The sequence below is a fragment of the Anser cygnoides genome, chromosome 2 (assembly GCF_040182565.1).
Source record: "Anser cygnoides isolate HZ-2024a breed goose chromosome 2, Taihu_goose_T2T_genome, whole genome shotgun sequence".
Taxonomy (NCBI): Eukaryota; Metazoa; Chordata; class Aves; order Anseriformes; family Anatidae; genus Anser; species Anser cygnoides.
The window spans coordinates 114206294-114231486 of NC_089874.1; the positions used below are offsets into that span (position 1 = coordinate 114206294).

General features: G+C 40.6%; 1 protein-coding gene across 3 annotated transcripts in view; it reads left to right on the top strand.

Moving 5' to 3' along the window:
* Window positions 1-1443: 1443 nt before the first annotated feature.
* Window positions 1444-25193, top strand: part of LAMA3 (laminin subunit alpha 3) — a 114842-nt gene continuing 91092 nt past the window's right edge. For all 3 annotated transcript variants that reach the window (XM_048080046.2, XM_048080047.2, XM_066992863.1), the window contains exons 1-7: window positions 1444-1791; window positions 7136-7288; window positions 15144-15261; window positions 15946-16064; window positions 17629-17799; window positions 20235-20332; window positions 22304-22419. In XM_048080046.2, coding sequence (XP_047936003.2) covers window positions 1513-1791; window positions 7136-7288; window positions 15144-15261; window positions 15946-16064; window positions 17629-17799; window positions 20235-20332; window positions 22304-22419 — 1054 coding nt within the window. In that variant the 5' untranslated portion in view covers window positions 1444-1512. The remainder of the gene's footprint in view (window positions 1792-7135; window positions 7289-15143; window positions 15262-15945; window positions 16065-17628; window positions 17800-20234; window positions 20333-22303; window positions 22420-25193) is intronic.

The following is a 25193-nucleotide window of genomic DNA, read 5'->3' on the forward strand; positions in this document are numbered from 1 at the left end:
GTGGTATGTGCAATAAGATAATTTCCTTTCCACAATGCCACAGTTGGAAAAGAAGTGTATTTTTAAGTTGCTCCAGAAATTGAAAGCATTTATGGATAGAATACCCAAATCTGATACATTTAAATTGGCAGTATGCAACATTTATGGAAAACAACTCTTCCCAAGGAGGACACAAAAATTGCTTCCCACAGATGAGTCTCTATGGTGTGCTAAAGCCATAGTGACACAAGACTAGGGATTGTGATATTTGCTTGCAGACAGAATCAATAGCATGTGGTTGGTACTTCCTGAAATAGTATACCAGGAATCTCCCTTGCTAGTGCTATTTGGCATGTATCAAGGACCATAAAGTTATTAAGTACTTTGCTACTCACATGAATCACTAGTAAAATATTAGAAGTATGCGTATCTAAGCATATCTTTGTGTCTGAATCCTGCAAATTTTATTAAGAAAACTGAGCAGTGGATGTGTGACTGCGCATGGGGGAGGAAACGCGAATGGGTATGAAACTTCAGATAGCAATGCTGTGAAGCAGCGTAGCTCCTGATACGAGTGACTTAGTTCATAGCTCTCATTCTCCTGCCTCAACCCTCCTTCTGGGTTATCCAAAGCCTGTGCCAAACACCTTCAAAAAGACAGCAGGTTCATTGTCTGCCCCAGCCGAGCAGCGCAACCCTGGCACATGGAGCTTGGCTGCGTACTGCACTGTAGGGGCCTGCAGCCTTCCATCAGCCTTGGGGAGCTGACAAGGCTGGGGAAGGGGCGATTTGTGCAGCACGTCCAGGCAGGGTGCCATCCTGGGGACCTGTAGGTAGAAGAATAGAATCACAGAATATCCTGAGTTGGAAGGGACCCACAAGGACAGCGAGTCCAACTCCTGGCTCCACACAGCACAACCCAAAAATCAGACCATGTGTCTGAGAGTGGTGTCCAAATGCTTAAGTCTGGCGGGCTCAGTGCCATGACCACTGCCCTGGGGAGCCTGTCCCAGTGCCCGACCACCCTCTGGGTGCAGAACCTTTCCCTAACACCCAGCCTGACCCTCCCCTGTCCCAGCCCCATGCCGTTCCCTCGGGTCCTGTCGCAGTCCCCAGAAGCACACCTTTTGTGAAGGTACGGGAGAAAGCCCAGAAAACCTTAATTTTATGTATGTCACACGACAGGGTTTACAGGGATGGGATGCTCGGAGATTTCTCCGCAGTCCCTTAACAAAACTACCCCCCACATTCCCTGGGGGGGGGTCGCCTCTCAACATGGCGGCGGGGCGCACCCCTGGGCCCGACCCCACCGGCCCTGAGAGCCGGGGGGCCGCCGCCGGGCCGCGCCCTCGCCCCGTGCCCGGGAGCTCCGCGCTCCCCTGGGGCTCCTCGCCTCAGCGGGCCCGTCCCGGCGCCGCACCGGGGGTGTGTTCGCGGCTCTCCCCGCCCCGCACACCGCTACAGCCCGGCAGCCCCGGCCCGCCGCAGCTATAGGGCCGCCTTTGGGGCGGCGAGGGCAGAGCCCGGCGCACGATGGCCGCGGCGCGGCGGCGGCTCCTCTGGGCGCTCCTCCCGCCGCTCTTCGCCCTCTGCCCGGCGCAGACGGAGCCCCCCGGCTCCCTGGGGCTCAGCCTCCACCCGCCTTATTTCAACCTGGCCGAGACGGCCGGCATCTGGGCCACGGCCACCTGCGGGGAGAAGGAGGAGGAAGAGGAGGAGGAGGAGGAGGCGGCGGGTGGCGGCGGGCGGCCGGAGCTGTACTGCAAGCTGGTGGGGGGCCCCGCCGCCGCCCCGCTGGGACGTGCCATCCAGGTAGCGTGTGGGGACGGAGAGGGGTAATGGGACCGAGAGGGGTGATGGTGGGGACGGAGAGGGGTAATGGGACCGAGAGGGGTGATGGTGGGGACCGAGAGGGGTGGTGGCGCCGCCGACCCTTCCCTCAGCCCCGCCGGCTCGTGGGAGGGAGGCAGAGGCTCTGGCAGGAGGCAGGGCAGCGAGGATGGGGACAGTCACTCGCGTTTCAAGCCATGCAGCAACAAAAAGCAGACCTCCTCGCGAGGGGTTAATGGAGGTGTGTTTTGTCCTTTGGGAGAAACCTGTCAGGGCAGGGAGCGAGCAGCAAACGCACCGAGCTCTGTGGTGTGCTGGGGCTGATGTTCAGAGTCAGCTCCATCAGAGCTCGGGGGGGGCTTTCCTAAAGCCTCCGACCTCCCAGAGCTCTTTTGTTTGTACTCGTCTTGGTGGGAGGAGGAGACAGGCGGAATGAAACGGCACTTTGAAAGGGATTTTGAAAGATTTAAGGTCTGCTTCGTGACTCCAGGCGGTACAGAAAGAATGCACATCTAACGTGTTGGTGTCCTGGAAGAAGGGTTAGCGTTTCCAAGCCTTAAGAGGCATTTGCATGTTTTAACAGTGAAATAACCCATAAGATCTGCTCTCAGAAGAGGCTCCAATGTATGAGAGTTTTTTCTTTTTGTTTTGTAGTGGGGACAGGCACTCAAGACTTGAGGGGAGAGCGCTCAGAAGGTGCAGCACCGTGCACACACTGGCCCGGCACTGCCTTGCAGCAGGGTGCTTAGCCCCCAAATCCTCTCTAATGCCTTCCCTGCCTCACACGACATCTTGGTTTACCTTGCATCCGTGTAGTGCCCTCCATCACAGCAAGCTCAGTGTGCTTTGGAGTTGCTTACAGGTTGAGTAACACTGATTTCCTATTAGTAAAACCAGGCTGCCGGTATTAAATGCTTCATCTAAGGTTACAAAGCAAGGTTGTCGTGATCGGGGAAACTGCTTGCTCCTCTGCTTCTAACATGCCTCTGAAGTTTAGGCATCTGTCCCTCGATACTGAGCACAGCACCCATGTTTGAAATTCACCTGCTGGTATGGCTGTTTTCGGTACTAGCAAGCCTAATAACCTCTGCTGCTTTCTCAGCAGCACACACTATATCCTACTGCTACAGTAAGATCTTATTCTAACATGCTTTAGAATAACAGCACAGGATAACAAAAATCAGTAAAATAAATATGAGATAAACAGGTCAAAGAAGTGGAAGAAAGCATGTAGTGTGATGCATCGGCGTTAACTATTTTTGTAATTGTTCCCTTTATACTAACATCCAGTTGGAAACGAGGGTTTTCTGTATGTGGGGAGAGGCTGGAAAAGGGAGGGTTCCTCTTGTTAAATATTTGCCTTACAGGTCCTGGGTTAGAAGCAGTTATGGTTCATTCATGATTCAAGTTCCTAGGACTGCTTACAGCTCAGCCCTGGCACGAGGAAGCCTGGTGCTCCTCCTGAAGTGGTTGTGTAAATGTGAATGCAGCAGCATCTCTCTCCAATTTTAACAAAGCCCCATTGAAATACATAACATGAATACTTCTGTAGTTTACCAGTAGTTGTTGTGGCTTGAGAAGGCTTGGAAAATTCTTTCTGAAGGCCAGGGAAATCCAGCCATGGAAAATGTGATAGCAGCACAATGTGCATATTATCAAGCCACTCCACCTCTCAAGTTCAAAGACACTGTAAATAAGAGAATCTTTTTTTTTTTTTTTTCTTTGGTGGAAAACTGGGCAGAAGTGCATTAAATTCTTGCAGAAGCTGAGCTTATCTTGCAGGATTTAGATCAGCATAGTCATTCCTGTGTTGTTTCTTAGAAGTCTGATGGAGGGTCAGGCAGCTTTTACGCAAGGTGGCAGTGATGGGTATAATAGCCACTGTCAGGCCAATTCCAAGGTAAAGCTGCACTATGTGCTTGAGTCACTCACTTTTGGAGAGTATCCAAAGCTGGATGGTGGCTGTTGTGCTACAAGCAGAGAAATCAGAAGGTGCAGAGGGTGATTTTCCTCTTTATGAAGGGAGCACATAGCTCAGTTGCGGTGCTGTCACAAGCACTTAAAAAGAGGCAAGGAGAAGAAGAGCAGCCCCAGCTTCACTTCTGCTTTTTCATCAGCCTCTTTCGTTCAGCTTGTCGTTCGATATGTCCACTGGTGAAGCCTGTCGTCCCCAGCAAATCCAGGGGGAGCATTCATTAAAGCCTGTCCAAGAGCTGACAGGTAGGGTGGGCAGTCCCTGCAGGTACAGCTCAGCCACCAGGTGCAGTCTGAGGCCTGCGACGTACGTTGGATGTACATTGTGGAAAAGCAGCGTGTTTCCCTTGTTTAGCACATAGGCAAGCGGGGCAATGGCTTAATAAGAGCAGTGTTGAGTGAACAAATGCGCGGCAGTGCAAAATATGTTGGCAACTCCGATAGATAAATGACACGCCTGGTTTTGCCTGCAGATCTGTCCGCAGTGGTGTGCGGGTGTGAATTAAAGTTTGACTGCATACCTGTCTTGCCTTGCCAGTGGGCGCAGATCTTCTAGGTACTAATTTGTGAACAAGTCCTTCATCGTTGTAGCTTTCTGTAATTTACAGGTGAGGCGGCATTTTCATCGATGTCATTGATCCCCACTGCTTTATGCAGTCTCTTTTTTTCCTCTGCTCGGGAGAACCAAGGGAAAGGAGGGTAGCAAGGTCACCAGAGGATGCACACCTGCCTGGGTGATGAACTGCAGCCAAAATCAAACGATGGCAGGATGCCCAGTCTCCAGGAATTGCAACGTGTCCCATGGCAGACAGGCTGGGGGTGGCGTGCCTGCAGGTACTGCCAGTGGGAAGCAGGGAAGGCCGCTCAGTCCAGTAACTTATTTTCTTTCATTTTTTGTTTTTCTATCTTTTTGGCAGGTTTGCTGGAATGTACTTTAAATAACTGAAACTCCAGTTGCAATGAAATTCTTTGAATTATGTGTCCTAAAAGAAAAAGGTGGTGTCTTGAGTTCATATCAAGTGCTCTGGTATACTGAAATAACATAGGTGTATGGAAATGTAACACTTCTGTTCAATATTCCTCATTGTTTTCTGTTCATTCAGCCTTTCTTTGAGGCTGTTGCCAGATTGGAGCTGAAAATGCTGTGGCAGCCACTGTTTCCTGTATATTTCCAGCCAGATCATTGTGAATGTGGATTGAGATCTAAAGACCGTGTTTCATGCATGCTACAAAACTATTTAGGTATTATAACACCACAAGCTTCCCTGTGTTGGAACTCCGCTTCAAGTATGCGTTTGTCAGGAAATATTACCTATAAAGATGCTCCGATGTGGTGGCAGCTGCAGCTGTAACTGCACAGATTAATTGCTCAGTGTATTGATTCTGCAGATTGTGGCCCAATGTTCTCTGTCCTCATTGCAGCAACTGGCAACGTTGCCTGTAGCTAGCACAGCCTGAGGTGGTGTCAGCTATGTCAGAATCGAAGTATCCTGGCCTATTGTAGACGTTTGTACAAAAATCAGCCAAGTCACCTTCTCCAACAGAGCTGGAGAAGAGCCGTGTTATAACTTGATCCCCAGACATAGTTAACCAACCTGTGTACATATGGATTTAGTAAGTCTTTAAATAACTTGTTGAATTCTCAAGACTTAACCCTCAGCCAGGTTGACAACTGCAGTGCTGAATCAGAACACCTAATGGTGGTCACGTCTTCTGGCAACAACATCATGTTCTGGGCTTGCCAGAAGAGCAGGATGAGGACAGAACTACTGCTAGATGCAGATGCTGAAATAGTTACAACTTACACAGAAAATGCAGAAATATTCAGTGAACATCCATGTTTTTTATTTGAAAGACGCAAGAGGATGTAATTGTATCGCATGAGAATGATGTAGTTTCCAATCCATTAGTAACTATGGAAGAGGTTAAACAAATTCTGCTAGAGATAAACATCCTAGATTTACCAAGTGTGGATCTACAAGACTGTATCCAGCAAGAATGAGAGAGCCCTAATGTCTTTCCAGTATTAAAAGTGGACAAGTATGATTGCTGGTTTGCACTGGTTAGTGTGACAGCAGTGGCAAACAAAATTATAGTTATACAGGATTGTTAGTACTTCAGAGGTAGGAATATACTTGATGCTAGGTTACATGGGTTGTGGAAACAACAAAAGATACGTTTTTCTTTTTTCTTTTGATTTTTTTTTTTAATTTATAAAGGGAATGGTTTAAATATGACATATCACCTTACTTAAAACACAAATCCAGTACAGGGTCAGCACCTCGCAGACTAAATGAATTAAGTACCCAAATGAAGTAACTATTAAGAGGGTAGTACCGTTTAATGAAAATGTCATTTTTCTATTGGGGTTCTACAAAGATCTGTACCTGGCATGGTTTATCACATCAATTATCTACACCCAGTTACTGGAATAAGATGTGAATAGGACAGTAAAAAGATTGCTTAATAACTAAATTCAATACTTCACCACTAATCTTAGCGGACTGTTAAAATGAATTTTCTTGAAGATAAAAATACTGCTGTGGGGCAAGCCAAGATGCCAAATTAAAAGACAGTTTGGTTCCATGAAGTTTATTCATCATTATTGTATGCAACAGTATCTTTAGAAACTGTCAGAGAGATTTTCAGAGCATTTCCAGAATGTGGCTTTAATTGTGGACTAAAAATTGGGTAGTAACTTCTGCAAATGAAGATTTAATGGAATTCTTTCATTGTCCTTAAAGGGAACACTCTGTGTAACCCATTGCATTTTCCATGGGTATGTATTTCTTAGAAGTTTCTTTTTCAGAATGTACTTTAATAGCATGAAAAAAAATAAATCCATGTTACAAAATTATAACACCAATCTTACACATCCACAAGTAGTTGAGTATTTTTTATGGTTTTGTTACTGCCAGTCTTCTGTGTGCATGTGCTGATGTTTCACAGTCTTTTAAGAGAATAGAGGGTAACTTTTGTATTGGTCTTAATCCAGCTATAAGAATCTTTGTTTCATAATTTCCTGTGGACGTGCCTGCAGAAGTCATAAAGGTAATTGCAGCAAGGTATCAGTAAATGTATTGATAAGAAAGGATTTATTGTAGTTTCCTTAAAGAGATTTCTGAATTCTATTTTGTAACATAGAATTATGTGTGTTTCAGGGTATAAGTGTGTATATTAATTACAAGGGGAATCATTATACAGAAAAAGAAAATGCGCTATGTAAAGAAGTAAAATTTAACTCCATTTTTAGTCAAAGCTCTGATCAGAATCTCAGAATCGGAATCTCATCATGCATCTGCAGTGCATAATATTTCAACTGATACCATCTTTTTAATTAACTGTGTTTCAGGGACAGTTTTGTGATTATTGCAATGCTGCTGATCCCAGAAAAGCTCACCCAATAACTAATGCAATTGATGGAACGGAGCGTTGGTGGCAAAGTCCTCCTCTGTCTGTGGGTTTAAAATACAACGAAGTCAATGTCACTTTAGATCTGGGACAGGTGAGTGCATGAGCTGTTGCTTAAGGTTTGATCATTGCCTCTGTATAAAAGATTTGCAATTGGGAGGGATGTTTGAACTAATTATTTTAATTTCCAACCCCATACCTTTTTTGTCTGGTTTATGTTATGATTTTTTTTTCTTGTTAACTGATTTAACTTTATTATAGTGATAATCTTCCTCGGAAATTTTAAGGATGTGTGTTTTTGCCACAGGTATCATCCTGATTCAATGACTGTGCTTTCTTTCACAGACATTGTAACTTGTTAACCAGAGGTTACAGAGGGAATTGCCCAGTTAAAACTGGGGCTCTTTCCTACATTTCATATTCTCCTTTTCCATGGGTCTGTACAGAGAGATTTCACAATCACTTACCATGTACACAACTTGAGAATAATGTTTGTAGTCTGCTTTTGCCTCAGGGATCCTGCTGGTTCCTCTATCGTCCAGCAAGATCTTCAAGGTAGACAGGATAATATTGATAACATGGCCTAAAAAAGAAGGGTCAGCAAAAACAGTGTAATAGGAATTAGTAAGATGACAGTAACATGATCACCCGTATCTCTTCTGCAGGTGATAGGCAAATAGATAACAGTAAAGCCTCTGCATCTGTAACTGTAGCTTTTAAGTCATAGGGCTGGATTCTCAGCTGCCCTAATTGGGCACTGATCCAGTAAAATTAGTTATGCTCTGCAATTTTACACCAGCTGAAAATATATGCCTAAAAATATATGTATATTGCAGCCTCTGATATATATATAATGTTTTTTTGGACAGTGGTAACTGTTTACTGACACTAGTGATATATAGGGCAAGATTTTTTTTTTAATTGGCTTTCAATTTAGTAAGAGAATAATAACAAGGAAAAACAGTAACAAAGGAAAAAATTATCTTCGAGACTTAGCTGCTGTTTTGTTGGGGATTCAGGTGCAAATCATTCTGCCTCTTCTACTACATGGGGTTTTAATGCTCCTATGCCTCACATGAATTTCTGTTTTTATTGTTTAAATGAATGACATGCATGTTTGCTTTTTTCCCACTGTACCGTGAAAAAAGGAGTTATGTATAAGCAGATTAATTTTTAGGCCATAGTATCCACACTAACCTAGCACACAATGGTCTGATCTCTCTCTGGTAAAAATGCACTCTTTCTGGTAAAATGCACTGTGGAGGGGCATTGCATCCCTTGATACTTTTTGCTCCCATAAATTGAGTCACTTAGTCATTCACCCCAGTGAATTACAGAGAAGTGTGGCTTTAAGGCTGGGCATGCAGAGTAGGGGGACACTGAATGCAGAGCATGGTGCTGCTATGAATAGGCATGGGCAGACAATCACCTTCCAATAAAGCAGATCTTTCATTTTGAGCTGCTTGCATCCTTTGTGGTCTCAGCAAGACAGGGATTTAGGTTACAGACTAAAGTCTGTAATTTGCCTTGCAGTATAATCCAGCGTATTTGTGACCAACACTTGAACGTCATCATCAAAACCTTGTGTAACACCCGTGAAGCTGCTCCATCCAACGCTACTGTTACCACCGTGTTTGTTAGCTTCATTGGAAGAACTACTGACAGGCAGTTAATCTGTTATGGGTTGAGTAAACTTCTGAGAAATCTCCTTCCTTCAGAGGAAGGATGTGGATTGAGTGCCCTCTTCTCACGGGACTCCTTGGAGACCAGCTATGTGCTGAAATTCTAGGAGTTATTAAAAGATTTCTCAGCAGGAGTCTCTGTCTTTCTCTTTACTCTGGTACCACTTGGAAAGGTTACTGCGAACTCCCTTACTGTGAAATGAAGGAAATCCAAGACGTAGGTCAAAATGACTTCAGGACTTGTGATCAAGAAGGGATCATTTTATTTGGTGGATGAGTGAGGGTGGGTGGTTTGTTAGGATTCCTCTGTGTGTGGTGTGTTTTTTTTCTTGCTTTTCCCTTCACAGACATAATCTTACATCTGTTCAGTCAGTTAAACCTTAGTTTCAGGATCTGTTTGAACCTGAGATTCAGTTTTGACATTTTGCCTAGTATTCTCCCATCCCAAATACATTCTGTAATGCACAATACTAATCATAAAAAAAGAAAAGTAAATACTGTGACAGAACAAGTCTACTGAAGTGAACAGGTAAACACTGAGACCTCAATTCACCTTACCTTATTTCAGGGACCTAAAAATTAAGAGCTTACTCAGTTAGTCATGCAGACTTTCTCAGTAGTCAAGAAAAGCAGACTTTCAGAGTGCAGTTGCCCCTTAAATGAACTGAAATAAGGCTTTTTTTTTCCTTAAAGAAAAATGAATGTGCTTAAAATTAGATATGTGCCTAAATACCTTGCGGAACAACATGCTATAATACCGGGAAGATATCAGAAATGTAGTTTTCCTCACTGTTTGTTTGTCATATTCTTTATTTTAACATCAGACACCTTCTTCAAACAAAATATGGAAATACTTCTGCATTTTGATGTATGTGCAAAATATGACAGAGTAAGGTACATATGTGTGCAGAAAAGCAATGGTTGAGTTGTAAATTGGTCATCAAATAATCACAATTAGAGGAAGCAGAATGTCAGAAGGTTTTTATTTGCTGTGTTCCTGCCATTATATCTTTAAGACTCAGAGTGTAAGTCCCAGTAGAGCCTTTTGTCAGTATTCTGAAGACAATATTTAATTGAGTAGTTGCACCATGATGAAAGTTTGAGAGCTCATTAACATGGCGTTAGAACACCCACCCGCTGCTGTTCCTGTTTCACAAGAACTGGGGATGATTTTGACAGTCAAAATCTCTTCAAGATCTTAAATCTTTATGCTAGAAGAATGCTCATTCTGTTGTACTTTGTAATATGAGAAAAAGCAAAAACTTTAAAGCAAAAGCTCTGCTTTACTTCCCTTTCTGCCTTTCTCTACTACAGTTATAATTCTAATCAATCACAGCCCTTCTGAATAATAATTATAATGTTGATCCCTGAGGCATTCTCTCCATCCTGTTAACATACCTACTTATGCTGTGGCTATTCCTGACTTGTTTAAAATATTTGGATCAAATGAAGACTCACTTATACCTTTAATTGGTCCAGATTTTCCCAACATAGTTTTCAACATATTTTAAACTTTTGAATGCAGAATGTTTGACTGAACTTCATTGCTGTTCCCCTGACTCTTTGGATTGCCTGACTTTAGCAGGTGTGCCGTCATCACTGGCTTTCTTAATGCTCAGCAAATATTACACTAATACTCCCCCAGCTATTTTTCTGAACTCTATGTTTAGATGTAGAAGATGAAGGTTCAGGATAGCATGATAGTGCATGATGAAAAATGAATTACTTTCTGTAGGGAGAGAGGGAAACTGAAACATATATTTAAGATTAGTGGTATGGCCTGTGGAAGACTTTATGCTTTTATATCATCTGCCAATTAAAGCATGTAAACATGTACTGGAACATGCTCCATTTATTCCTCATTCCCACTACAAGCACATTCTTAGCCCAGTTGCCAGATTTAATCAGGGAAACACCCTAAATAAACCATTTCTTGCTCATAAACATGTGATTTGATTTACATATGTATGAAACATGCTTTAAGAAGTAGTCAATGTGTTGTGTTTTCTTACAGATTTAATTAAAAGACCTTTTGAATGGCTGGATTTTTTTATTTTTATGTTTGTATTATTCTGTGTATTTGGTATTGAGACGTTTTATTCCTAGAACCTACAGAAAGATACTTGAAGGCTTGTTCTCCTTAGATTTCCTGACACTATCTTCCTCTGGTTCTTCTTCAGCATCCTCTTAGGAAGATCTTTGTTCTTACTCATTGATCTCATTCCCTTCCCTCAATGTCTGTAAGTCTTCTCTCACCTTCCTACCTATGTCCATTCCTACATGTTACTTTCATCTGTGATGTGTTGCCCTAACTACCTTACTTTTCAACTCAACGTAGTAAAATAGCCTTTATGATAGCCTTCAACCCTCCACACTTCCCCATGTTTTCTTCCAGTGCTGACAATCCTACTGTGTTCTTTGTACTTTGCACTGTAGCCTTCATAAGGGGATGTTTATCTCCTGGACAACTGAGGTTTGAACCATACAAATCCTCTCCCATATGAATAACTTCAGTGTTCTTTGAAGAAATAGGCTGTATGTAAGAAATAATTATGAGCATTGAGTTGGTCTTTGTCCAATTCCCAACGGAAAAGTGGCTGAATGAGAAATTTCAGGATTGTAACTGACAATCATTGATGTATTTGCCTGCAATCTTGGCAAAAAGACCAAGAACCTGGACAATAGACTACCCTTTCATTTCCAGAAGTGTTCTTCCCAGAATACTGCCTGTGAAATGTGGAGAACTTTTCCCTTCTGGTCCTGCACATTCTCTGTCACAGAGAAAGGACTTAACATCTCCAGCTGTGACAGCGAGGCATGTTCACAGGCACTCAGACAACTAAATACAAGCATAGCTTCTCGGTGTCAGTGGCTGGTTAAATTAAGAAGTGGTGTGAGTACAACACGCACAATGCTAACTGAACAATATTGGAAACCCTGTGCTCATTACTGGCTTCTGCATCCGGGAAGGTGAGGCTAACATGCAAAGAATGACTTCCTCGTGGTGTGCAGTGGGAGCTTCTCCAGTCACTTGTGTATGTAACATTAGCACTGCTGCATTTACATGTACGGGATTAAACAGTGCGGAACACATTCGGTGGATCTAATGCCTCTCGTATACTGCCCACACATGGGCTTTTCTCTGCACCTCTACCATAGCTACTTTTCCAGGTGGTAACTACCAAAAAGTCTGGTTCAGCTCTCTCTGGTTGATGTTTTTGTATTAGTTTCGTCTGCAAAAATCTATGCCTGGGGGGTTGCTAAACACTGATTGTTAGGATTGACTACTAAGTCTCTGGGTCTGTAGGAATGCCTCAAGCCCTACTGAGAGGTTACTGAAGAAAGGATGCATTAAACTCTTTGCAACAAAAAGAAATCAAAACCTTTTTTTTAACCATAATCATATGATTTTTATTTCGTTTAAATATATTGTTATTTTTATTGCTTGGTCTGCAATTTTTTAAAAATTATTTTATTTTAGGTTTTCATGTGCATCGGTAGTTTGAAGTTGCTGTACATTTTTTTTTCTTCTTTTGTGGTTTCCATGGAAGTCTGCCAAATGTGGTGCTGTGAGGCAGTTCTTTAAGCACTGGCAGACCTGGTAGAGGAGTGGGTTCCTGATCTAATGCACATATTTGACAGTACTTCAGCTTCACGTACGTTGAGTAGTCACAGGCTTAAATCAATTACACAACTGCGCAGCAGATGTGGCATACAGGTGTTCGAAGGGCACCACATGGTGATTCAGCTGTGTTACACAGAATACTATCGTGTGTCTTCATTTTGGCCATGGTTTTCTTTAAATGTGTATGAAAGATATAGTCCAGGGTGACACTGATGGGTAAGTGAGCATGTTTCAGGTTTCAGTTCTTCAGCAGTGAGGAAACACAGTGGAAATAGAATTCACCGCTTCTATTTTGCTCATGCTTATGAGAAGGCATCACCTGCTACGAGACGAGACGAGACTGCCTGTGTCAGCAGTCTGAGGAGCATCTCAGAAAAAGAATAGAACTGCATGACAGGCTAAAGCAGGTGCCGTCAGCTTTTTTGGAGAGTAGGTAGAAGGTCATTGTTGTAGCGGTTCAACAACGTGACTACAAGCAACGGCATCCTGGAGGAGCGGTCTGTGTTTTCTGTGTGCTTCTTTTGTGTCCCCCTGAGCTTTCTAAGACAATTGTCTTGATGAAATCTGGTTTGGTGAGCATATGGACTGTTGTCTGCCCTTATTAATATGCATGTACGGATGGAATTCTTAAAGACTTTTAAGGCACAGGGGAAGCAAGGATATTTATGGATAGGCAGTTGCCTGCCCGGTGTAGACCTGGTTTTAAGAGATCTTGCCAGTGAAAAGCAAGAACATAAACCATTATTTTTTTTAGGAATTACAGAACTGTTACCCTTCCCTGTGAGGATACCAGACTTTGCACTGAATAGCCATAATGGATGACACATAGGGTCTAAATGGCCAGTATTCCTGCTCTGAAACTTGCCAGTCAAGTAGCAGAAGTTAATTGGTGAAGTATCAAAAACTCAATAAGAGCAAATCTTGCTACAGTCCCTAAAGTATTCAGCTGTTTCTGACCACTGGTTTGGAGATTTTCAATCAGTAATTTAAGGACATTGTTCCACCTGTGCAGTCATTGTGAATAGTTCTGGAGAAAAGAACTGTTCTGTCAACAGAATGACTGACACTTATTTTGCTTGATACTGTTACCTAGTAAGTCATTTCCTGAATGTAGATACTGTCTGGCTAATTAGCTACCTAATTTAGTATCACAGGAAGTGATGTTGGTGCTTGTGAGGTGGTGTTATGTTGGCAGGGTAAATCCCGACACTAACATGAGAGGTTTTCTTCCCTTGGTTATCCTACCCACTGACCGAGGTCAGCAACATTCAACAAGTCAACAGTTTCTAAAATAGGTTTCAAGGTGCAGCACCTGCTGCAGTGATGCCTTAGTGCGTGTAGACCAGGCAGTTGCCCTGGATTGTAGTTGTACATACTGCATGAACTGAATGCACATCAAAAAAGCTTCAATTTCTTTTGCTGGGATATGAGGTACTGTCATGAGAACATGCTCCATGAAGTCCCTGAATTCTCATGTTCCTCTATGAGAAGGTTTTCCTTTCTTTTGGGAATGCTTTTGATATTCAGAAGTTGATGTCCGGAATGGATGTGTGAAGATCTAGTCTGAAAGGAGCCCTAACCAAGTAAGACTCTCTTGCAAGCAGAAGTTACTGAATTTCTGCTGTCGAGTGAGAAATTCCAGTGCAGCTGCGCTCGAGTATTGTCTGTCCCTCAGTATCTGTTCTCTTTTATTGACAACTCATATCCACATCGTGGTTGTTTAAATTTTAGATAGCCCTTGGGGCTCAATCTGTATTCAGCCATTTGTGTAGTGGTAATTTTACAGCTGTGCAGATTTTTATGTCTGCGGACTATCTCAAGAGGCTTATAGTAAAATTTCTGTTCTTGTCAAATCCATATTTACTGTAGTGTTGAGGAGCTTTCTGTCTGTATGGTCTATCTCTGTGAAACACATTGAGCACCTAAAGAAGCCAGGTGGGACTTGACCTTGACAGCCTTGGAACTGATGAAGTATTCTGAACAGTTTCAGACAACAAATGATCTACCAGCATAAGAATCTCTCCTGTGTTACTTCATACATAAAACTCTGGGGAGACTTGCTTCTGCTACTTGGGAATTGGCAAAGTTATCTAGAAAGATTCTTGTAGTGAGGGAGCAGGTGCCTCAGATTACGATCAAATGCAGCCAAAGGAGCCCCAGTGTAAAGAATATGTGCATTTTCACTAATACCATTGTGATTTTCTTTGACTCCATGCACAGTTAGATGACTAGAATGCCACAAGCAGAGAAAATGTGCCAGAATGCTGCAAACGTATCTTAGCTCAGTAAAGAATTGAGATGCTAACTCCTCAAGGTTAAGTAATAGACCATGAACACACCCAAGCAATCAGTTGGATGTGAAACAGAGCTACTCTGATAGGTAACAGATGGCTTATAGCAGAGGTCTGCTGCAGCTTTTTTAATGCGTTGGAGCACATTGTCAGGTGAAGTAGGTTGCTAACAGTTGCTCGGAGGCTACCAGCTGAGAATCTGGACTATTATTTCTATGGGAATGAAACTGCAGATCACCTTCTCACTGTACACAAAAGAAAAGGAGTTTTGCTGGCATTAGTTTTAGTATTGCATGACTTGTATAGAGTTCAAAAAGCTGCTGATAATATTTCTACATGTTCTGTTACCAGCTTTTCCATGTTGCCTATATTCTCATCAAGTTTGCAAATTCTCCTCGTCCAGATCTTTGGATCTTAGAAAGATCAGTGGACTTTGGAAAAACTTACACTCCCTGGCAATATTTTGCTCGTAAGTATCAATTATTGTGCCACTGCTCTTTTGTAGATATGTTTCTTTAATCATTCACCCAGTAGCAAGAAAATCAGACCATTGGTCTTGCTGAAGATTTCAACTGTAGTGAAGTGTAGTGAAGACAGTGAATGTCAAATACATTTCTCTTATCTTAGTTGTCCACAATAAATTAGTGAAAAGATTGTAACTAAAAATGAGCATGATATTTTGAAACTGTAACTCGGCACATCAATGTTTTTCAGTCTGTTGGGATTTTTTTGTTTTGCTTTTTTGTCTTGATTTTTAGTATATCAGAGCTACAGTGTCCTCCATCCCATTGGACTCCAGAGTTCCTTGAAAAAGTCAAAGTCAAATACAAGCACAAAATCTTGGAGTAGATAAATGGTTTTTTTTTGTTTGTTTGTTTTGTTTTTTTTTTGGTGTGTGTGATGACATTAGGAAGATTGTGTAGTGTCTTATCAGGCACCACTGAATTGCTTAGGACAAGAAATGATTTGTTTTTATAAGTTTCCATTTTTATGTACTAAGGGAAGTTAGTTATGCACTGTTTTTTATTTTTCAGGTAAGGGGGAGAATTTACCTAAAGCACAGGGGATATTTCTTTGTTAATTCAAATTAGAATATACAGTACTATATATTTTCTGTTTATATATAAAAATAATTTTATTCTGACTTGACTAGACTCCAAAGCAGATTGTTTGGAACGCTTCGGAAAGGAAGCTAATGTTCCTGTGAGGAGGGACAATGATGTCATTTGCACTACAGAGTATTCTCGCATTGTGCCTCTTGAAAATGGGGAGGTAAGTGCTTTTAGAAAAATAAAGTGTAATCTTGGAAGTAAACAGTTTTGGAAGTTCACTGTTTCAGTAAAAACATAGAAAGTATTTTTTCAGCTGTGATTGCTTGAAATGACAATAAATCCATAACCAAGCATTTAAGTAGCTGGTGAGATATTTGGAGAGTGGACTGACATCTCGTAACTGTCACCAGGAGACAGGGGCTGCTCAGAGCAACCTGTATAGATTCTTTATTATGGTTTAGGTACCTCACTTTATGCATATGCATTTGAAGATATTGACTGTATTTTCTGAATAGTTTCAATGTACATAATAGAACTTAACTACACAAGAATTCCTCATGGGAGCAAAGGCTGTAGAAACAGATATTTACCATTCAAGAATAAGTATCTATTTAAGAAAAAATATGCAAAATACTACATGTTTATAATGTAGTACATGTGCCTGCAAAAGCATTACTCTGATTTTAGCCATTGATCCTTGCTAAGCAGAAATATGGCTTGTGTTACCTGAATTGATGTTAAACTCCTCGCTGTGCTGTTCATTCTTGCTGACATTCTTGTTTTATGTCTGATGCAGTTAGAATCTACATCTAAACTCCTGCAGAGTTCTCCAGTTTTATGCATATGGATCTGGAGTTGTAGTTTAAAATTAAAGTAGAATTTGCCTATTAACATATCCATAAATTTTTCCAGATAAAATATTTTAAGAACAATTTCTATAGAAAACTATTGCTGGTACCATCCCCTATTACATGTTATATGACTTCTCCTAAAATAATTGTACTGCAATTAGAACTGCCACCAGTCTACTCTTACGTGTTTCAGATTATAGGAGCTATTTGAAAATAGAAATCTGTTATCTGGTTGGTTATAAATAAATGAAAGTCTCTTACTCGGTTGTACACTAGATTGTTAATTTAATAGAGATTCATGATTGCTAATTTTCTTTAAAAAATAAAAAATGTACTGGAGCACGTGTTTTGAAAGTCAGATAAACCTGCTTTCATGTGAAAGGATTTTCTAAAGCAACACTGTGTACTTTATTCAAGAAGACCATTAATGTGCTCCCAGGCACTGGACCTGGTAACAATAATATTTTCCAGGAATGTTTGTGCCTTAACCCAAAAATAAATGTGCTTTGGGAAAGAGCCAAAACCTGGTGTTTTTACTCAGGCAAAACTCCCCTTGACACTATCAACTGTTCATGTAACTATTTGTAACCATACCTATTGTTGTTGTTTGTTTTTTTCCCCCTACTAAAACGTGTTCTTTTTGTGTGTTGTACCCACTGCTTTCAAAAGAGATAGAGGTACTCTTCTTCTTCTTTTTTTTTTTTTTCTTTTTTTAAGGTGTAATATGTGTAATGAGAATTCAGGAGGGTCCAAGACATGTTTTTTTTCCTGACGTTCTGGTTTCAGTATGAAATGTGTAGTTGCTACTGTAAATATGCTCAGAAACAATAGTAATTCTTTTTAGTCTGTTATTACTCAAAAGTTTGGCTCTGTGCCCACTACTGATACTTGCCGTTGATATGTTTTAACAAAAATACACTTCCTTTTTTTTAGATTGTAGTATCTTTGGTAAATGGTCGCCCAGGAGCAAAAAACTTCACTTATTCCTCTAGTCTTCGAGAATTCACAAAAGCAACAAACATCCGCCTTCATTTTCTCAGAACTAATACACTTCTTGGACACTTGATATCAAAAGCTCAACGAGACCCTACTGTAACCCGTAGAGTAAGTACTGTTTTCACAGAGGTATATTCAGCAGCTATATTCATCATGTTAGAGACCAAAAATGATCTGAATAATTTAAGTTTGCAACAATCAGTATTTACAATGACCTACCTGTAAATCCCTATATTTTCTCCAGGTCTGTTTGACATGAGCAGGTAACTGGGATAGCAGATAGTTATGGAGGGGAAGTAATGATTTTGTAACAGGCTATCTTCTTTCACTGACTTTGAATATTAAAGGAAGTTGAGTGCATCATGGGAGCTATAAGGAGCCAATGCGGAAATCTGAGCTGTCTCATCAGCCTTATTTTACACTGCTTTCCCTTATTTATTCAAAGAGAGAGATTTTAGAAAATGGTACTTGAGTTTCTGAAGAAGTAGGAATCAAAGGGCCTACTCAAAAGTTACTATCTGTAGACATATTGTTTGAGATACATGGGTGTTTTTAGTGGACTTTGGGCTATCCTGGGGTTTGAAACCCAAAGTCCTGCTCTCATTTAGTGGGGAAATATAAGGAAATCTGGATCCCTCAGGGGAATGGTGCATAGAGAGAGATTGAAAGCTTCACATGGTATTGTTATTTTTGACCTTTTTATTTCAAATGAAGATTCAGTAACAATTGGAGGAAACCCTGGGGTGAGGCACTACAGAAGTGTGTGGGTTTCTGCATCGAAAATCATGAAACAGTTCCAGTTACTGGATAGCACTCTCATTAAGTATTTTTATTGTCTTAAGTAAATGTTAAGATGTTGCTCACAGGCAGATGTAAAACAAGTATTTACTTTACTTGCCAAGCAGCATAGCTTTAATGTAAGAAAGTTCTGATGTTATTGCCATGGGATGTAGGACAGTTGAATAAAACAACAAGTCTTTTATTGAATTATTAAAAGAGAACACACATTTTCATTGTAGAGACCTACAAAGTCTAGGAAGGAGTTAATATTCTTAAGGAAAGTCTGTGTGTTAAACTTATTAGAGAAACAGATGAAAACCAGACGAGTTCTGTTCTCCTGTCCAAGTAACTGCCTGACTTCTGTTAATGGCTTGAGTTCATGACATATTGAATTATATACGGAATGTTTTATGTCTAAACTGTGGCAATTTGGCCTATTAATTGTTTTGGCCTGTTATTAATTTTACTTTTTACTAACCAATAACAGGACTATTACTGTTTGTAGTACGGCATAGTTCTGCAAAGCTGCACGTAACTATCGACAGTCTTACTATATTAAAAAAAAACCAAACAGCAGTCAAGTATGATGGCAGGAGTCAAAAGGGTCACTTCTAGCTGTGCTGAAAATACTGAAAGCACAGGTTTTGTTTACAATAAGAAAATGGTAGGCACAGTTAAAAATTAGCAAGTATGTTTGAGTAGAGATTGTTCAGAAAGTGAAAAATAATACAGATCTTATTTCCTAGTCTATATATCCCACCTACTTACTGCTCTTCTCCTGCCTAGAGCAAAGTAGCTTTACAGAAGCCAGAGAGAGAGGTTTTCAAAAGCTCTCTGCCTTGGAAAAGCATCTCATCTGTGCCAGCCAACTTCACCTACATAAGAGAGTGTTTATACCACCTAGAGGGGCTATATTGTGAACGAGTAAGCACAGGAGACAAAACTGCAAAACGTTCTGACCCTTTTTTTTTGTCCTCCAGTGGCATTTTCTCTGGCCCTTTAGCTGTCTTTGGGGGTGCATAGAGATCAAGAATTACAACCAGCTTTCTGTTCTGCCTGGTGCACTAAGGAGGCAAGGAAACAACTTCTGAGCTACAGGAATGTACGCAGAAGTTACTATTGATATGTATACTCTGCTGAGATTTTTTGATGAGTTGAACTGATTAAATTTTTATCTTCTGTTGCCTGGATGCCTGCAAGGCATCAGAGTGAGATACAAAATGGTTCAGCTTCAGGTCACAGGTTCAAATCCATCTTGAGTCACAGTGATTTTATCTGAGCCACCGATCTCTGTCGGTTTCTAGTGTTTAGTGACCTTGTGTGACTGAATGGGGAAACTGTACTGCTCCTACCAGTGTGTCCTACTTGTTGACCAGACCACAGTCTCCCAAACTGATGTTGTGTCTGTACATCTCCATAGTCAAGCTGGCTTTGAACAAGCTTGGGCACTGGTGGCTTTGTAGCTGCTGGGGAATGGAGAGCTACAGCAGTATGCATTTGGTTTGAGGCACACAAGCCCAAAATTGTGTTCTGTTGATATCAGGCATCCCGTGAGTATTGGCTTTGATTTGCTGGGACTCATACTGAGACATGACATAAGTACAGGTTTGACTATTGGTTGCCTGACTTTGGCCTTCTGTAAGGTCATGCCTTTAAAATTCTCATAATCAAGATATAACCATGTAGAAATAACTGAAGTTGCTATTTCTGCCATAATACAAGTAAGAAAAAATCTATACATATTTCTTGTGATTCTTCCACAGTATTACTACAGTATAAAGGACATCAGTGTTGGTGGTCGATGTGTTTGCCATGGCCATGCTGAAGTATGTAACGCAAAAAGTGCTGAACACCAATACCAGTAAGTAAAGTGAGCATCACATTAATTTAATGTCAGGAAAAAAAAACAGTCCACAAACGTTTTCAGATGAGCTTTTTTATTACAGAATGTAGTCTCACAAGAATTTTTTATTGTATTTAAAAAATGAGAATCTGCTAATGATTGACATGAAAACATATCAAGAGCTATTGTGTGAAATACAATAATGAAAAGGTCTTCTATTTAGATTTTAGCTGAAATAAGAGCTTGTAAGTTTTAATAATTCATTAAAATTCTTTAATTCCTTTTGGAAAACATGGTATGATATCACTTCCCAACAGCAGGAATTAGAAGGCCAATTCAAGAACAAAGTTAGTGAACTTTCTGGAGATACAGAGCATTATAACTGAACTCAGATGAGATCTAATGCTTGTGAATATTACTAGAAAGAAAAATAAAACCAGAAATTGAATGAACTATATCCTGTTGTCAGTGGGATGATAATTCCTTGTAGCTGAATTGACGATTAAGATACTTACAAAAGAAAAAACATGACTTTTGGTATCATATTCTTAGTATTTTAATGAGGAAGACAGCCATAAAGTTAGTAGAACTCAGCCTGCATTTTTTGCCTGAATATTTTGTAGGAGCAGAACTTGGGACTGCTTGCTATTTGTCAAGGTCCTTTGGACATTTGGCTCTAATATTTGTTTAGAAAAATAGTTGCAGAAGCATTCATTCTGTATCTGCAGTAGATCTGAGATATTTTACAATTATCTTTACATTCTGTAATTGAATGTGTTCTTATCGTTGTCACATGAGCTATTAGCAAACATCAATATTATTTCAGTAACTTTGCAGCAGGAGGATGTTCATTTTAATGAATGAATATATTATCTTACCCTTCATTTACAAATGTTACTTTCTATGAACGAGCTTGAATTAAAAAGGGATAGTGACTGGTCACACACTTATCTGAAATCTAAAGGAAAGTTCCATTTCCCTATGAAATTTATGATATCCATGTTGATTTCACAAGGAATTAGATCAAGCTCTATGGCTCATCTGTTCTAGGAAAATGACTGAGCATTCAGGCCATTCAAAACACGTTTTAAGACCCCGGTTTAAAACAGCTCTTGCTCTTAACTATGATGGCATTGAAATAAACTGATAGAATAATGTGATATTTTCAATTGGTTTCTACTGAAGAGTTACTGGGCAAATGGGTGCCTCCATTCCAGATGTATATGCTGGAGAAAAGTAAGCGCAGAACAGGTGAAATCTACTAGAATAGAATGGTTATACTTTAAAATTAGGTTGCCCCTTGGTTATTAGGCTACACAGATAACGGAGGAATGCTGGAAAAAGCCTCTCCAGTCTCAAGGTCTGCTTGTTATTCCTGGGGCTCAGTTACTATGCATGATAGTAAGACCCAGCCCATAATGAGAGTCTGCCGTTATGGAGGCTATTCAGCTAAATAAAAATAAATATGGACTATGTTTTCTTAACGATTAATGTGAACTATTTTAAATGTAACAAGATGAAGTTATCATCAGGGTTCCATAAAGACAGTAATAAAATTATTGTAAGCAAAGCATAGCTGAAGAATGATGAAGGCATGCATAGAAAGATGATAAATATTTTGATTTGCTGTAGGTCAACAAGCTTTAGCTTTGGAATGAAGCTAAAATAGGATACATTGTAAGCTGTTATGTATCAGTTTGATTTAATATTCTAGCATAAAGTTTCATAATCCAGTCTAATGAATTCAGTTCTAAATGTTCTCTATAACTCATTTGTGCTAATAAGCTCATAATTGTATGATTGAAGTAACTGATCATGAATAATTTTAGGGAAGTTCTAAAACATTCTAGTATCACTATTTGACCTCTCTACACATGAACTTATGTCCTGTCCTTTTCACATTATGTGTAAGTTTTGGGATGCAATAAAATTAAGAAAAAAAAAGTTTAAATCCAGTTTCAGTAGACTAAGAAGCTTTTATTTCTGTAGGTTTCAGTGTGAATGTCAGCATAACACTTGTGGGGAAACCTGTGACCACTGCTGTCCTGGATATAATCAAAAACAGTGGCAACCTGCAACAGCTGGGAACACAAATATATGTGAACGTGAGTAGTTAAAAATACGTGAGTTTAAAAGGGACTTTGACAAGTGGGTGAAAATTAGCCATAGTGCAATGTTCATGGACCGTAACTAACAGATTAGGCTTTGACACTTCTTTTTTTAACTGAGAAGATTCTTTCTGTACGGTAACACAGACTAAATGATGCAGTGAATGTTATTTTTTTCTCTCATCTCATTAAACAATGAAAATAATCACAGATGTCAGAATATTGCTTGAGAAAAGTGGAAACCTTCCTGTAGCATGTTGAGTGAACATCTCTCCCCAGTCATAGCTGCCTGCTGACAAATTGTGGGTGCTCCCTAGCAGAGCAGAGATTACAGGCATCTTGGAAGTTGCTTCCCCTTGACCTATTTGTATTGAGAATGTAGAGACTGCATAGATTAAACTTTCAAACAAGCCACTCTAAGTGGTATCAAGGGAGAACTCTTGGTCTGACTTCTGGATTTCATGTACTGTCAGCAGAAGGGGAGGGACTCCCCTGTGTGTTTAGCTATGTGGCTTTTTTTTGTTTGTTTGTTACTGGAGGGAATGAGGAGTACTTAGTGCAGTACTGCAAGATACAGTCAGCTCACCTTAAGAAACAGTGAAGTATTTAGTAATAATTTGCAACTGAGAGTTGTAAGAAGTAACAATTTAGTCTTTGCTATCTTTCATTGGGAAGAGGAGCTGAGTTATTCATTGTTCATGTCACTGTAGTTACTGCATCCTTGATGTTGTAAAGGAACCCAGTTCAAAAGTCTGCGTCATAAAGCAGATTTTTAGAAGCAAATCTGTTTTTTGGGAATTAAGCATGCTCCAGTGTTTCAGGAACCAAAGTGAAATGTCATCTCTCCAGACATTCTTGAATTTACAATCTAATAACTGTGAACCGTGTTTGGTCTGAAAAATCCTTTCGGCAGTGGAGTCCTGCCTTAGCCTTGTCATGTTAGCCATTAATCAATGCAGCTCTACTGCCTTTCCTGACTTGGACCCATAAGCAGGGTCGTCTGAGCTTCCTGTCATCTGAATGCTGTTATGGGAGGTTGTTCAAGGCTGCCACTGCTGACAGGTGTCTGTTGCACTTGTTTTCCTGGTGGGGAGTCTGATCCACACATGTGCTTTAGACCCACAGATTGAATAGTCAAGCTGAAGAAGCCCCTTGACCTTTCTTCTACCTTCCCTGTATTTAACTCGTAAAGAAAAGGTAATATTGTAAGATCGACCACATGGACCCTCTTTTTCCTAAGGGGTACGTAATGTCCCACATGGGTGTTTTGCATCCTTCTGTCAGAAAACAGCGGCTGTGTTAGCCATCTCCATGCACAGACTTTTCTGAGCAAATGTGTTGGCAGCCTCCAGACTCCTTTGTGTCTGGCCTAATTTAACTTGTCTGCCTTTCCTGAGAGTAGTGTAGCCAGTGGGTACAAACGGTTAACAAGGGAACCTTATCTGAAAGCCAAATAGATGTACCTTTAAAATTAGTTTGAGGAATAAATAGACTGCTTGTTTAATCAAAAGTGCAGCACTAAGAGTGTTGGGGGGGAAAAAAAGATGATTAAAACATTTGATCGGAGATAAGCGTGTTGGGACTCAATTTTTGGACAATATTTGAAACCTCATTTGAATTCCCCTCTTTGAAAGAAAAATACTTTCTGCCAGGGAGAGAGAGACAAAGAGCATAAATAATGTCATGTTCTTAAAAGAATGAATTTATAAAAGATCATCTACAAGATTTGGAGCCAAGACAACTTAGCTTCTAACTACCTCTGAAAAAATACCCTTTTCAGTTTGGATTGCTTCTAGCTGTTTAAGGTGATTTGTTGAAAGTGTTGGCCAGGTGCAGGCCTCTTCTCCTGGAAGCCAGTAGTGGAGGAATTAAAGCAGCCTCATTAAGCTTTCCAGCAGCCTGAGGTCCCTGTGGGGAAACTGCTTGAAAGAGGTCGGTGGGAGCTGATAGAGATAGGGCCAATCTTTTGCTCTGAGTTTTCTAGAGCAGTGGAGGTCAGCAAATGGCTCAGAGCTGTAAGAAAACACTTTGTGAGGTAGAAGGGTTTTCTGTTCACCTGTAAGAGAAAATGCTGTTACTTGGACCAGACAAAATAATTTCCCATCACTGTTAATAGGCATACTTGTGAGCTATATGTAGCTCACAGAGGTTTTGGCCCTAGAGCCAAGGAGCTTTTGTTTGCAGTGTAGAGAAAGGGAAATACTCACTTATGTGCACGGATCCTCATTTTGTCCAGCAGCTGGGCTGAGGGTGAACAAAAATATCAGATCTTTGTTCTGCTCTATCACTCCCAGCAATCTTTTTGCCTGTTACCTTCTTCCATTTTTTTTGACTCAGTATCTTGAATCAATAATACATATATTTTTTAATGTTTTGTTTTCCTTGAAGATTTTGGGGAATTTAAAACCCTCAAAGATCTTCAGAAGCTATTGAAACCCAGCCAGAAAACCTGGCTCTTGACCTATCTGGCTCCTGGCAGCAGACCATGAGGCAATCTGACAATAGACCACAGCTTTCCTTAGCTGTGCTGTTGATAGTTTATATGGGAAGGCTTCCTTATCCAAAGATTTTCAGATGTAAAGACCTAGAGGAGATATGCAAAACGGTCCAGTTTTCCTTCTTTGTATGATCCCATAGCAAGGCATAGAGAATCAGTTTTCCCTCAGTTGTGCTCTCCATTGTGCTAGGTAATTTGAAGAGCATTTGGTAGTGACATTGGAAGGAAATACTTCCCATATCATGAAGAAAGTAGGGCCAGGGCTCTTATCTTT